Below are 16,518 nucleotides of genomic sequence, written 5' to 3' on the forward strand. Positions count from 1 at the left end.
TCCATCTCCACCTATCCTCTTACTCCTCATTCCTCTACCAACCTCACCCAACGCCCTTCTGCCCCTACCCCCATCTTCCACAAAAACATGATCTTTTCCTATCTACCATTGGTTTTGAGGAAGGGGTCACTGGACTTAAAATGTTAAATCTGCTTTCTCTTCACAGACACTGCTAGATCTGAGTTTCTCCAGCAATTTCTGTTTAACATCACGCGGGGTTAGGAGTAATTTATTAAGCTTGGATAGCAGATTGGCCAACCAACAGCAAGCAGAGGGTCAGGATGAATGGCTCTTTTTCTGGTTGGCAAAATGTAACTAGTAGGGTGACACACAGTTTGGTCCTCTGTCCTCAACTATATTCAATCTATAATGATGATTTGAATTCTGGGATGGAAAGTACAATAACCAAATTTGCAGATGACTCTAAAATAGGTGTGAAAATACATTGCAATAAAGGACCAAAAAGTTTGCAAGTGGATATGAATAGATTAGGTGAATGGGCCAAAATTTGTTGATGCATAACTATGAGGTGACAGTAGCATTGAAGGATGGACTTTAATAGAAATGTTGGACAAGGATGAAGTGTTTAACTATACTGATGGCAGTACAGAAATTAGAGGAAAGAATATGAGGGGATATTTGGGTGGAGGACTGGTGAATAGCTTGTGCTGTGTCATATTTATACGTGAAGTGCTGAGCAGGGGGTAGGCAGATGCACTAAGCAGTGGTCACAAAATAGATTATCTCAGTTTTGGACACTAATATTTTAATAGTGATGTGGTTTCTAAGATTGTTGTTGTACTCTAGTAGTTTAATTTAACTTTAAATTCTATTTAAATAAAATGTTTTTCTTTTTACAAATAGTCTTAAATATGCTGTATTTTTTTCTGTTTTGCTGTTTCACAAATATTTTAGCAGCAATAACATCCGTGAATGCAGAACATTAATTAAAAAATGAACAGGAGCCAAATTTTGAGAATATATGATAAGGACAATAATTTGATGATTAACCTCAGACAAAAACTCCAGCCTCAGATCATCTGCAATAATCAGTTTCTACATTATAGAAAAAGTTCACACAAGTCATTTAATTCATCAACTCCACAGAGATCTCAATGATTAAAATTTCATTCACTTAACATTAAACATTGGCAAATAGAAATAAAAAAGTTACCAGAATTTTACAATATTTATGCATTACAAAGCATCAAGAATAAAATCAATAAGTAAAAATATATAGCAATATAACTCAATGCATTTGCAGATTCTTGATAAAATCCTGCTTTATATCTGAAGCATCTCTGCGCAATTTATGCAAAATTATTTCAGTTGTTCAAGCCAATTCAAAAGCATTGCCACAAATGTGATGTAAGCAGTTATTACAGTTCTTCTTCATATACTATGATCATGAAAATAGAGTTTGAGTTGAAACTTTATTTTTCATGTTTCGATGTGGGAAGAAGACATTCTTACATCTCAGTCAATCTGCGAAATTGGGTGCAGTAAAAGGCAAACAGTTATCATGAGCAAATGACATTTCTAATTCAAGGAGAGAAAAGAACAAAAAAGCACTTGTACATTATTACAGACCTTCTAACAGCTCTTTGTACAAGCACCACATATACTTTCAGTTAAATGCATGGAAATTTAAAAGTAGTTGATAATTAACTATCCTACATTTGACAGCTAATTTTCAGTAATATGGTTTGATCATATATAAGATGAATGTGTAAATCATGTATAAAGCATTTCTCTTTTCAATTAAGATCTGTTATCAAATTTTCCCAAACTCTGGACAAATATGGCTAATATAAAAAGAAGTCATAGGTAAAAGTCCCATCTACAGCTACAGATATTGACATAATGAACCATTTATGTCTGCTCATGAGATCCCGAGCATCACAGGTGCCCATCTTCAGTCAATTTAATTCATTTAAAATTGTAAGTAAGTAGGAAATTGGCTGTACACAATGGATGTGACAGCATAAGTCCCAACTACATCCCACTGTGACACTGAAGACTTGTGCTCCAAAACCAGAGTCCCTAGCCAAAGAATTCTAGTATAGCTATAAAGATCAGTCTATCTGTCTGACAATATGGAAAATTGTTCAGGTGTATCTTGTCTTTAAAATGTAAAACAAATCAAATCCAGCTATTACTATGGCATTAGTTTATTCTCAAGTTTCAGCAATTTCCTGGAAGATGTCGTCGACAATGCTAACAAGCAGCACTTATGCAGTTTATCTAAAAGTCAATGTCCCAGGAGCAGTCAAACCCAGTCCTCAATACAATATGACTTTGATCCAAACATCCACAAAAGAATTGAATTTAAGAGGTGAGGTGAGAATGACTGTTCTTGATATCAAGGCAGCATTTCTAATTGTGGCATAATAATTCTCAACAAAACTAAAGTCACCAGAATCACGGGAAAAGTTCTCCATTGTTTGAAATCATAGCTGGCACAAAGGAAAATTGTTGTTGTTGTTGTTGTTGGAAGGCCAATAATCACAGCCTTAACAGATTGCTGCAGGAATTCCTTAGGGTGGTGCCCTAGGAATAACCATCTTTAATGAATTAAGGATTGACCTTCCCTCCTCAATAAGCTCAGAAGTGGAGATCATCATTGATGATTGTACAATATTCATTATCACTCACAACTCCTCAGGTAGTGTAGTAGTTTGTGGCTGCATGCAGCAACACCTGGTCAACATTCAGGTTTGGATTAATAAACTCAAACAAAAGAGAATCTAACCATCTCCCTGTAACATCCAATGGCACTGCCTTTGCTGAATCCTTGCCATAAAAATCTTGAACAGTTAAAACTGACAGGAGATGTCCTCTGGACCAGCCATATAAATGCAGTAGATACAGCAGCAGCTTAGGATCTTGGAATTCTTGGCAGTGTAACTCACCTCGTAACTTCCCAAAGTTTATCTATCGTCTACAGGGGATAAATCAGAAGAATGATGCGAATACTTTCCATTTGTTTCGATCAGTACTGCTCTAACAAGCTAAGTTTGCTTGGTCAGCACTCCACCGCCATAAACTTTAACTCCCTCCACAACCAACACATAGCGACATCAGTGCATATCATCCACAAAGTGGACTGCAGGAATTTCGGTACCACCTTCCAATCCCATTTGAGTTAAAATCTGGGAACTCCATCACTAACAGCATGATAGGTTTACTACATGATTTGCAGCAGTTCAAGAAAACTGATGTTCTCCTGATTACGCTTCTCATGAACAATTAGGAATGTAGAATAAATACTGTCCTTGCCAGTCACATTGACATACCATGTACAAGCATAAAAATGAAAAAAAGGTATAATTATAAAAGTCTCTCACAATTCTTGGAAATAAACCACCGATCAGTCAACATTTGAAAGACAAGAAATGTCAATATTTAGGAGTGATGCTTTTCACACTTCCAGTCAAAAAGTCAAGGTATTGGATTCCAAGCATTAATCTAAGTTTTAAATGCTGAATTAACCTTTGTATTGGCAGCTTTTATTTCCGTGAACTGTGAGAATGTTTTAGATCTTATTTACTGTATGGAGTCTATTATTAACATAGGATGTTGAATGTTTTTCAAATTTAGTTCTACAAATGTTACTATTTGATAAAATATAACAGGATTCCAGACTATTACCTGAAAACCTGACTTTTTGGGTTGTTCTTCTTCATCTTCTTTTACTTCTTCTTCATTTTCCTCCTCACTGTCTGTCTCAAAGAGATAGTAATCTCCACTTCGTACCACTAAGCAGGAGGAGATAACATTACTAGTGCAATGAAAGGTGAAATAATTCAATTTTATGGTTAGTTATTTTTAAGTGTTGCTTAAAATCTCTTGATTCTATTTTAACTGACTGGCATTATTAAAACAAATGATAAATTATAGAACAAACCACGTCAATAATGTAGTAGAGAGCAGAGTGTAAAGAATGTACAGCACTAAGCTACCCAAATGGATACCTGAATGTCAACATCCAACTAAAGGGAATGCACAAGAAAATCAAGAAGAGGAGGTAGCCAGGCTCACAAAGTGTAAGGAGGATTTAGTAGCAGAATGTAGAACATCAAAAAGGATGGCTATTGTTGAAAAATATGAAGAAAGGCAGAGAAACAGAGAATAAATATTGCAAAGACTGGCAATATTTCTGTGCAAGTATTGTGAATAAAAAAGTAAGAAACTGAATCAGAGCCTCAGTTGAAGTTTTGTCTAAAATTGTACGTATTAATTGCTGGAAACATAGTTAAATTTATATTTCTGCATTTCAGTTTTAAATACTTAATGCAGAAATATGTATTTCAATGAAATTCAAATGTGTCCAAAAGACAATGCAAAATGATATATAATAATCTTCTTTTATAAATTTTAAATTTTCAGATTTACATTTGACTGGCTGTAACCATATAAACAAAGCAAACTTGGATTACATACCAAATGATAAAAAGGAGTCAATATGAACACGGCACTCTTTTTCATTCATTATCAATTTATTGTCAAAGGTATGCATTAATTACAAGTGAACTACATTACACATATCGTTTTCAAGTTTCTATGGTTTATAAAGAAAATAAAATTTAATAATTAAAACAAATTGTCATTAACTTCATTAGTCTTTTCTATCTATTTATGTTTATAACTTTGTTTTCAGTGTTCTCTAAATAGTAGCATGCTTAATTGGAAAGATATTGTGTTGGTAAAATGAAGGAATTGAAGACAAACTGAAATAAGAGATTTACTCTCTTGTATACAAGGTTCTACTGAGTAGCAGCAATAAGGAACAGATTGCCACTGTACTTGAAGGTTCTCCAACATGATATTGCTACAGATTTCATTTGGGATTGTCTGTTCCCAGATGTCAATGAGATGCTGAGGGAGGTGTCCAACAGGGATCTCTGTTGGAGAGTAATAAAGCGAGGAAAAGAAAGGACATGTCTTTTTTAATTGATATTAACTGTAGTATGGTAAGTTTAAATGTCCAGTCTTTTAATGTGACTGAGTGGACAAATGAATGGGTTACTGGATGAATTGAAATGGGTGAACAAGTGAATGGATAGCTGGGTAGGTGAGTGAGAGGATTGGTGAGTGATTTGGTAGGTTGATGAGTTGGTAGCGCGGAAGTGGATGGGTGAGTAGGTAGGTTAAGTAAATGATTTATGGATAATGTGAGTAGGTAGGTTACTGTGTTTGGTTACTCATGTTGGATCGAAGGAAATTACGTGTTGTCAGAAAGTCAGGTAGATCAGTGTAGTCAGGTGTGGTGGGGAGCAGCTGGGTCTTGTTGAAGAGGTAATCAAGTCAGGGGGTGGTCAGGTGGTTAGACGAAGTTGGTCAGGTGGGTCAAGGTGTAGTGAAGAGTGCTGTTGTGCTGGATTGGGGGAGGGGCTGGTTGGGTATTTTGGGGAGGAGCTGGTGATTGGTGGGGGGAGGATGGTGTTTGTTGTTGAGTTACCCAGGTGTTTGAGTAGGTTTTAATCTACATTTCCTGAGTCAAAATTCTGTTAAATACTGTGGATCTTTCCCAAGTCCCTCCAATTCTAGATCAGGGTTAGAGATATTCACAACGAATCCTGATGGAAGGAAATGGACGGTTTGAAATTTAAATTATCTAGGCAATTCCCATCCAGGTCCATATGTTAGGACTTCTGAATGGTCCCAATGTGCATCTTCAGTCATACTTCCAATCTCTGACAATTAGGGGACAAAGGTTTGGCCCATTATTAACCCATTCATAAAGAAGGTTTTGTGGTTTTATCAAAACTTTTAACCATAATGACTATAATTTATTCCCTTCATGAAGAGTTCAGTAACTTTCCCAAAATTGAATCAGAAACAAAAATAGAGAAACTGCTGAATAAGCTCAGCAGGTCTGGCAGCATCTGTGGAGAGAAATTGAGTTAATGTATTGGGTCAAGTGATCCTTCCTCAGTTCTGACCCAAAACATTAACTCTGCTTTCTCTCCACAAATGCTGCCAGACCTGCTGAGCTTTTCCAGCAATTTCCATTTTTGTTTCTGATTTACAGCATCAGCAGTTTTATCAGTTTTTAAATAGAATCAATTTAACTAAAACAATAAATAGATGGAAAAAAATAAGCAGATGTCAAAATTAATGACAATTTTATATGAAAATGAAGCTGTCACAAAAACTTCCTAAGGGATCCACACACTTTTAATGAAAATTCACAGCATCCCGGAACTGACCTTAGCCTCCGAAATAACCAATTGGTTTGGTGTCACACATTTAACAGATACCTAATTTCCTTGAATAGATCATGACTTCATTACTTTCATGCCTCATTTTAAAACAGAGTCATAAAGGTAAAGACCAACCCAAAAATATAAATAATGGAGCAACAGGCTGTTTGACTGGGACAAACAGCTGCAAGTAACGATTTCTTGCGGCCTAGCAGAATGTTGTATTTCCTGGGTATATTAACGTATTGAAAATAATACTGATTAACGGAGACGGTTTTACAGATCAGAAAACAACATTAATTCAACTAAAAACTACGTTTTTCAGTAATCAGCCATTGATTTTCATTTTCCATGGTGTGTTCAGATGGCACAAAGGTAGCTCATATATTGCTTTCATCTAATCATTTACACGTGTAGTTTATTTGTCTTAAATTGAAGTAGCATGGCACAAATGCATAGCTAATTTGAATTGAAGTCATGCAAAAAATCCTTATTCTACTATATTATTCAAATTGTTTGATTCCAACTACTGGATAAATCAAAATTTGGCAGTCAATAATAACTCCAAATCAACAGGTGTTGATGGTTTTAAGTTACTTGAACTACAGTGCAATGCAAAATGGTTAGATGATAATATTTAATGTACTGTAGCTTCACAGTTAATTCTGCATTCAACATGGATCCCTATAGTTGTCGTGAGTTAATGCAGAATGACCCACGTGCATAACAAATCAGCACACAGCTATCCTTGTTTGAAACTGAGCATAAAGCCCATCAAAATAACAACAGTAGGCTAAAATAAATTCATGCTTTAAATCAAACCAGGATAGGCAACTTTTTGAAAGAAAATACTTATTATTTGTTAACTTTTATTTAAAAAACAAAACAAAACAATTGTCTATTCAAGGAAATTGGTACATGATTAGCACACATAACTAACAGATGATTGAGGCAAACCTACTAGAAGCATGGTCAACCCAGGGCCGCCACCACTGCTTTTTTTTGCCCTTGGCTTTGTCTTTCTCTGGTTCTCCTAAAATAAAATAGGTCCAAATATTAATTATGTAAAACAAAAACAAAATAATCAGGTGGGCAAGTTAGTGGAGTTTTAACCTATGAGGATTACAAATGGAATAATATGTTAATGAGAATTTTATGCAAGAAATAAACAATACTTCACTAATACATAGGTTCCTTATTTTAATCATTACATTTTCTCTTACGAATTGTCTCTTTAACATGTAGATTATTTTCCTATGCTGAACAAGATTTCCCACCAACCCCTCAACACCATTCCTTATTCTGAAAATTGCTGTTGAAGAGATCACCTCATGATTTTTTATTTGGGTATATGTATCTGACATGCAAAACAAAAAAACCTCAGCACAATACTTAAAATTTCCAAACCAATAAGCTACTGAAAAATTTTCAGAAAGATAATTTATAGGCTGAAATGCAGAGGCAAATCTAGAGGTTCCTTCAACAACTAGCCAGTGTACAGGTAACCAATGAAGCTATCAACTGAGACAGTTTGTCACACACCACACACATTATATCTAAAATTTTTCAGATGACATACAGGTTGCCACTGAGGCCATAGCTTGCTGAATGGATAGAAACAGTCTCAAAGCAACAATTTACCATTGTCATTCTTCAGCCAAAATCAACTGAGAAAGCATCTCACTTAGCCCTGAATCTCCAAAGAAGAATACACAGTGGTAGCCCCACAAAAATACCCAACGATTTTGCAGCTAAGAGGTGCCGAGGAATAATGATTTAATTCTTCTGTCCATAACAATTGAACTGAGGTAAAGGAACTAGTGCCCCACCCAAATGCAACTCTTCCTTTTCAATTAAAGTATAGTCAGTCCTGCTATAACGTGTGTTCCATCAACGCAAATTGGCTGTAATGCGATTGGCATATAGGGGAATGCTTTCTAAAATGCGAACTTGTGTTGGCTATAACATGATTTCATTGGTGCATGGAGGAGTATGCATCGACATCACATGATCATTTCACAGGCTTTTGTCGTGAATATGTACAATGTTAGCGCTGAAACAGTCTCCGCACGAGTGTCATGTGATCATTTCAAGGCTTTGTTGTGAAGGGAGAGGTACGGTACTACCTTCTCCCGTCATCAAGTCATCTTGACATGTTTTCAAAGTAAAGTGTTAAATTTACTTTTATTTCATTATTAGATATGAATTAAACATTTATTCAAATTGTGCTATCCTTTGTGTTAGGCTTTCGAGTGATTTTTGAGTGATCTTGAGTGATGTTTTTTGGTGGTCTGCCGTAACTCCACTTTTCCCAAAGGTCCATTATTTCTATAGTGTGACTTTCTATAACATGATGTTGCGCAGGAACACAAATATCATGTTATAGCAGAACCGACTGCATTGAACTAAGTCACAGAGACAGAAAGTACAACGGTAGGGACCAGCTTCTTCATCTCTACTGGTAGTTGCACTATCAGCTGAATTACCAACTTCTATGCTACACAGTTTGGTGAATTGTATAATCTGCTAACAAAAGGACGTACCCATGTTTTACTGTGTCATAAAATAATAAAGCTCATGCACATTTTAAGTGATCTTTCTGATACACTCATCATCTGATTTGACTTGCAAAATTTATATTTTCTGTCAGAGATAGGATCATAGCTAGAACCATGGGCTCTCTGCTACAACAATTTTAAACTGTAAATAAGCAACACATATTACATTTTTGCATATTTCAAATGTGATAGAAGTCCTCCAGTAAATAGGCAAGTCTCAGCAGTTCTGGCAGTACATGTGACAAAGAGTTATCAAACTTGAAAAGTTAACTTTGCTTTCCACAGATGCTGCCAGACATGCTGAGTTTCGCCAGCAATTTCTGCTTTCATTTCAGATCTCCAACATCTGCAGTCCTTTGTTTTATTCCAGAAAATAGGTTACATTTTCTATGATAACACATGTGTATTTCATTATTTGGCTGCACTCCAGATCATGTGCCAAAATTGCCTATTTTGTCAATCCTATTTTTTTAAAACCTTTTAATAAAAGTTTGTTTATTTTCATTTACTGAAAGAAAAAGATAATACTAAATTCACCAGTGTTAATTGACTAATTTGACATTAATTCAACTAATTTTACCTCCAGACAAATGTGAATCTAAGCACCTTATTAAAATATTAGCTGTGCTAATACTGGCCTAGCAATTATTGTTGGCAATTCGTATGACATTTCCTACATCATATTTTAACAGAAACATTACACGTTTAAAATAAACAGTTTAATACTGTAGTAAATTAGCGGGTGGAGGAATGCCTTACAAATTCGTTAAATATTCGCCCACCAGTAGTACTACCAGTATTCCCTAGGCTTTAGCTACTATTATAGCGCATACTGACAAGAACAAATTAATGAAAATTGAAAACAAGCAATCAAAAGTAGTTCTAAACTAAAGAAAAGTTTTAAACCGGATGCACACTATTTAATGACAATAAAACTTGCTGTTTGTATGTATAATTCATAAAATGAGAATTGCAATCCAGTTGTTTGCTGATATTTTTCTCTTTTCCCAGTTCTCATGTTGGGTTTCTTGTTTTAATCATTCATGGAATGTGGGCTTCACTGGCTGGGAAAATAATTATTTCATTTATTTAATACTTATGGGACTTGATTTTAACTTTTAACTGCATCGGTTTTGAGTGAGTTCTAATGTTGTCCAGGATTTCAAAGATGGTTACGGTCTCCTTCATCAAATTAGCTATTCATGTGAAATCCTTAGTGAGAGCGTCAGCAGGCTAATCATTATTAGAGTTACAAAAATGAGATCAAATCTTATTCTCTTCTGGTATCAAGACATATTTTCAGCAAAGGGTATTGATTCAGGGAGGTCATTTTAACCTATCTTGCCTATTGGAAATCTGACAGAATCTGGTGCAACATTGTTTATGTCCCAACCAAATTTACTCTCCACTGCAAAGGTTATAATGATTGTCCAATGGAATCTCCAGCCAACCTTTTTTCTACCATATGAGAAATGCCTTGAATGCAAAGAAATGATCTGTTCCTCAGGCTAAAATGTAATTAAGACTCAAAATAGAAAAAAAATCCTAAGGTATGATACCCATTTTGGTATAAAGAAATGCCATCAAAAGTCAGGTAAAATAATAAAAAAAAGTAATGCATCGAGCATAGATGAAATTTAAATGACATTTCATTATGGTGAATGATGTATCAATAAAACAAAAGAAGTTCCAATAATTCTACATTGGGAAACTGACATTCTTACACAAGGCTCATGATTGTAAGGTGTGTTGATGTTGGTCACAATTTTGTACGTTACAATAATACTGATAAGGTAGGGTTATGAATTATTCTCACTATAAAATTACTATTAATTGGTTGAAACTATTTATTACAATATCTACCGAATCATTTATTAATACACCCCTGCCAGAATTTTACATAAAATCATTGCGCATCAAGTGAGGAACATTGTTTCTTCAGATCATACAGCAGTACCAGCTTTACTCCTTTTAGTTTTACGTCTCAGTGGTATTTGTTTGAATTAGAGATTTTCACTTTCCTCAGCTACTTTAGCCTACAATTACCTTTTGGCTTAAAAAATAATTCCTTTTGAACATTATCTTTGACTGAATTTAGTGAAACACTCCTTGTTGTCTACTATTAGGTAAAAAAAATTGCTGTGAACACAATAGTGTAAATAATTATTTGAAATTACTAGGGCAAAAATCTGGTTCCTTAATAGTAAGATAGACTGCTTGCTTCACCAGATCAGAGACTATGTGCTGTGTTGAAAATAAAATTCAACCTGGAAAGAATATTATGAAAATTACTTATTTTAATAATTGTAGAACTAAATTGTGAAATTTACTGCAAATGTAATTTGTTTCTTTGTCAATTTGTGGCTACTAAGCCTATGATATTAATGCTTGGAAATGAACTTTCTATTTGGGATGGCCAATGTCAACTTCTAATATTTCCACATTGGCTATAAATGGGAAGACTCAACACAGACAACTAACAATATTTCTCTTCTGATAGGAAGTCCATTTTAAGTTGGAGGATTCAATGTACTCATAGTGTAGAATGAATGTTCTCACTTCCTTAAGTTTTCAGTTCAGACTTTTTAAAAACCCAAGCCCCAGGAATGATTGAAAGAGGTCATCGAGGATCAGTCAGCAGTACAATTTACAAATCGCCTTGTACAGCACCTGCGCTCTGTTCACAATAAACGATAACAACTTCCGATCGCGAACCACTTCAACACCCTCTCCCACTGCCTGGGCGATATGTCTATCCTAGACCTCCTCCAGTGTCACAATGATGTCATCCAGAAACTGGAGGAGCAGCACCTCATACTTTGCCTTGGGAGCCCACAACTCAATGGTCTCAATGTGACTTAACCAGTTTCAAGATTTCCCCACCCCTGGCCTCATCCCATGACCAATCTTCCTTCTCATCCCCTCCTTGATCTGACACAACCTGTCCATCTTCTCTCCCACCTAACTGCTCCTCCTACCTCACTGACCAATCCTCACCACTGCCTACCTGCACTCACCTATCATCATCCCACCTACCTTCCCCAGCCTCACCCCTCCTCTCTCTATTTATTTCGGAGCTCCCTTCCCCTCCCCCATTTCTGAAGTAAAGTCCCAACTCGAAACGTCAACTAACCTACTCCTCTGATACTGCCTGGTCTGCTGTGTTCCTCCGGCTCCACACTGTGTTATCTTTAACTCCAGCATCGGCAGTTCTTACTATCTCTGAATTAGCAAGTTGAGTTCTTCTCTTCACATATCTAAAGAAGCTTTTACAATCAGTTTGTATGTTCCCCATAAGTTTACTTTCATTCCATATTTTCCCCCTTTGTCCTCCTTTGATGAAATTTAAACTGTTACCAATCCTCAGGTCTGCTACTGTTTTTGACCAATTTATTTCTTCCTAACCCTAATTTTCCCCATTAGCCACAGTTGGCCCTCATTTCCCGTGTTATTTTTGTACCAGAAAAAAAGTGGTTCTACTTTAGTTTTTAAGTAATCAGAGTGTACATTGTTATGCTTCTATCAGTTCAATTGGCAGTAATGTTCTTCCAAAACCCCACTATAATAATCTGATTCATTGCCACCTACCTCTGACTTCCATGATCCAACCCTCTGCCACTCCACATATGCTTTACTTTAATAGTGGTTGGGACAGTTAGAACTACCAGATCAAACAGTGCATACCCAGTGAACTGCAGTGTGACAAACAGACATCCTGGTGCAGTTGGCTGGCCAAATGGAAGTAACCTAGCCTATTGTGGCTGCATCTTCATGTGGATACAGGTGACCAGCCAGTGTGCTTCACTGGTTGGTTGTCTTAAATGGGAGTACATTAGAATGCTGCATCAGGAACTTATACTCAAATTAGTGTAGATTTAAATTCAATTTTTCTACGCATAATTGTTCATTCACTGTGCATTTGTGGGTCTAAATTCTATAACTTATTTCTGAAATATTAAGGGGATGACCATACTGCATATCCATGACAATCATGACCTGTGGTATAACACAAATAACATTGGTCAGTAATGGAATTAATAAGCATGTAAATTTTTTTTGTCTTATTGCTTCCCATTGCCAATGTTGAATTACCTTCATCGTCATCATCATCATCATCTTCCGGCTTCAACTGAGGACCCTGCGCATCTGCTGACTGATTCAAACTGAGCATTCTCTCTTTGCCTTTTTTATATTTCTGTTGTCTTGTTTTGATGCGATCCATCCTATTTAAAATAAAGAAAAAATACACACATACAACCAATCAACAAATACACAAATCAATGGTTCTTAATCTTGCCATATTCAAGTAAGTTCAGAATTGTGACATGGAAAGGAGTATTCATAAAAATAATTAATTAAAATATGGTCCTACTGTCTTTTGAGCTGATCCATTGACTTCTTTTCCTCTTCGAGCCTAGCCTTCACAGCTTTTACTATTGTAGCTTGAAACAGCTCTGCACCTCTAAAATAAGACATAAAATAAGCACCATAGCAAACCATATTTAAAAAAGATGATAAACAAACTAATATTCGAGTAATTAAAAGAAAAGAACTTAACAGATGGAAAAAAATTGAGCATTAACTTAATAATGAATGGCAGTAAGTATTATTTTTGGAAGATAGCTGAACATTTAGTTGAAATGTAAGCAGAAATGATTTGTAATATGGCCATTTCAATGATAGTATTAACTAAATGCTAATTCTATAAATGGTTCATGTCTCATGGATTTTATACAGTTACATGAATATTTATTCCTTTTTAACTCACCTTGATGCGAGAATTTGAGCAGATTTTATGTCTGCTACTACATGCAAGAAGTAATAACTCATGAAAACTCTCCTTTGTAGCAACAGAAAAGAAAAGCATATACTGTCCCATATAATGCCTGCTTCATCCTTAGGCAATGGACATTTCTTAAGGTTCTCAGCAGGGGCTAGAAAAGAGGATATTATTTCAACATGGTTATAAATCAAAATGTATTGTAGAAATAATCAATTTTCTATTTCTTATGCTAAACTTTACACATTTTTTAAGTTTTATAAGTACATCATTATATTTAGTGAAATGTTAACATTCAGGCACATGTGGCCATTTTGCATATTTAAGCAACGTTAAAACCTTCCCTTTTTATTGACCTGGCATGAATGTACAACAGATCTCATTGTATAGTGATAAGCACAGTCCACGGTGCCAAATTTAGCTTCAATTTCAACCTAGCAACAACAAAAGTAAATTGGAAATTTAAAACAAATATCATTGAGGCTAATGAGTAGAGTACGTAAAATATGTTATCAGAAATTGTGCAGGGTTCTAGGAAATTTTATAGGTTGTAAAAGAACTTAGAAAATTTTTCATCCGCAATTAAGATTCAGGGTATTAGATTTAGCAATGCATTAGGGTTAATTTATTAGCAGTGTATCAATGATCTGTGGATGCACAAAATTAATAATGATCCACTTGATAACCCTTTACTATACACGGTGTCAATTTGATTAATTTTAGAGGTTAATTTACATAATTCCACATGCAGATATAAAGATTGTGAAACCCTTTTGCATTTTGCACAGAGTGCAATTCTAAATTTCATTTTGGGATGTGTGAGTGGGTCCTAAGTTCTGATTTCACCACATATCCAGCTGCTGGGCCCAGTATTCACTGCAGAGCACAAGGTCTTTACCAATATAGATCCTTGGCCCAGGAAGCCATTATGCAGGGGATTTAGCTGTCCATATCAGCCCCATTTGGGACACAAAGCGATGCCCTTGGCAGACTTAAGGTAGAGCCTGAAGCTTGGAATACAGGTTGAAGAAGATGGAAGCCACAAGGATAGGAGGGAATGCAATAGCAAGAAGCAGAATCCCAAGACATGTGAATTACAGTGTGGAAGAGACACAGCCATAGCCACGTATACTCCCAACTGAAGGCTTTGACTTTGCTTAGAGAACCAGGAAGAGAAACTGGGGCAGGCATATTGCTGCTGGGAACCTAGGTGGATTGCAAGATCCCAGATGCCACAAGGAGAAGATGATTCTCTTTGTGTCTAGGAGACAAATCTGGTTCATATGATCAATAGAAATTACTAATAGGAGCTCCATCAACTGTACACTGCTACTGGGCTGATTAGAGATCAGAATTTAAGCTCTTGACAGAATGCTGGCTGTCCAATGAATGTCCAATACAAATAGTTTCTCTAAGTTAAGCTTTTCCATTGAAGTGTATAAAGCTTTAATGGCACTAAAATAAAGGATTCCTATTTCATTATTTTTGTGCTGGGTGAGTGGTTGAATCTCATTAACATAAATGATAAGCCATACTTCCGCTTAAAAAATTATCTTAATTTGCGGTGCTGATTTGCCACCTCAAACGTTTTAGAGAATGTATTTCCTTGGTGTAAATATTTTTGTACAACAAAAAGCTAAATATATTACTTACGCTGGTCATAGCCCTTAACTGTACAAACAAGACCAAATGTTTGGATTAACCAACAGCTTTTCAAAATTAAAGAATTGATGTAGGCACAGGCTCCTATCTGGAATAGAAATAAATAGTTAAATATACATTTTTATGAACAAAAGGTATTGTTGACTTTCTTTAGTTTTGTTGCTTAGGGCACTTAAATATGGAACAGCTTCAATACTTTAAATATATTATCAGACAACATCAGACGTCTACATAAATGATTTTATCTCACATAAAATGTTGTTTAATTTCTGTGCATTGCATTTTTAGTGATTATCTTCAGCCTTTGAGATAACTAACTCTCATGAAATACAATTTCAAGATGTTATTTTCTATTCATAAGTATTCTAGAGCAGGAATTTGGACTTCAGAGAGAATTCAAGGATTCCAATCAAGAGAACGGGTTGGGGCTGTATTAAATATAACTAACTGAAAGAAGAGTTGATGGTGAAAAACTGATCACAGTCAGTTCTGATATAACGTGGTAGTTTCATTCTGATGCGATCTCACGTTATAAGAAAATCGTGCAATTGCCGCACTATTTAAACTAATTGGGCCAGAATCGCATTATAGCCAATACAGGTAAGGAAAGTTCACGTTCTACTAACTGCGGTCTAAATTCTTCAATTGCATTAAAGCCAGTTCGTGTTATAGCAGAACCGACTGCACTTGGCAAACTCTACTGACCTCAAAGACGTGAGTATACAATCTTTGTAATTTATCCCAAGCAATCAGCAGTGCAACAAACAGGCCACGTTCAAACAAAAATCCTTGTGTGGCTCCATAGCAGTCTGAAATATATGTCCAAACCCCTCCTCCCCAAACTGATTGTTCAGCACTGGTGAGTATGTTAAGCTGCCTGGCTTTCTGTCTGTTCTAAGGAGGCAAGGCAGAGATGCTGTACACCCATAAGTTCTGAATGAAGGAATATTGCCAAAGCAGGGCAGAGATGCATCCAAGTAAGTGCAAAGTGAGTGAGAGCTAAGAAAGCAAGCTAAACTGCTTAAGAGATATATCCAATATAGATAAATGAGACAGGTGTGTATAACTAGGGGTGCAGATAGGACTGTAATCTAATTACTGTGGGGGAGGGTTCAATTGTAAAATATAAAAGAAACAAGACAGCATTACTGTACTTCATGAAGATAACAATAATCAAATTGTGCCAGGAAAGAGGAGAAAATATACAGAGAAGTGTGCAACAGAGACTAGAGTAAGAGTAAGTAATAATATTAACAAGTTAAGCTTAAGGATCTTTATCAAAATGCACATAACATTTCTAACAAGGTTGATA

General features: G+C 35.7%; 1 protein-coding gene across 1 annotated transcript in view; it reads right to left on the bottom strand.

Annotated features, from left to right (window-relative positions):
* The window catches only part of LOC109920528 (piezo-type mechanosensitive ion channel component 2-like), a 696,943-nt gene that overhangs the window by 106,837 nt on the left and 573,588 nt on the right, over window positions 1-16,518 (bottom strand). Inside the window, exons 29-34 of the mRNA XM_048596193.1 lie at window positions 15,198-15,294; window positions 13,533-13,698; window positions 13,137-13,226; window positions 12,857-12,987; window positions 7,168-7,239; window positions 3,652-3,758 (exon numbers count right to left, since the gene is read on the bottom strand). Of these exons, the coding sequence (XP_048452150.1) occupies window positions 3,652-3,758; window positions 7,168-7,239; window positions 12,857-12,987; window positions 13,137-13,226; window positions 13,533-13,698; window positions 15,198-15,294 (663 nt within the window). The remainder of the gene's footprint in view (window positions 1-3,651; window positions 3,759-7,167; window positions 7,240-12,856; window positions 12,988-13,136; window positions 13,227-13,532; window positions 13,699-15,197; window positions 15,295-16,518) is intronic.

Source organism: Rhincodon typus, chromosome 4 (assembly GCF_021869965.1).
Source record: "Rhincodon typus isolate 14 chromosome 4, sRhiTyp1.1, whole genome shotgun sequence".
Taxonomy (NCBI): Eukaryota; Metazoa; Chordata; class Chondrichthyes; order Orectolobiformes; family Rhincodontidae; genus Rhincodon; species Rhincodon typus.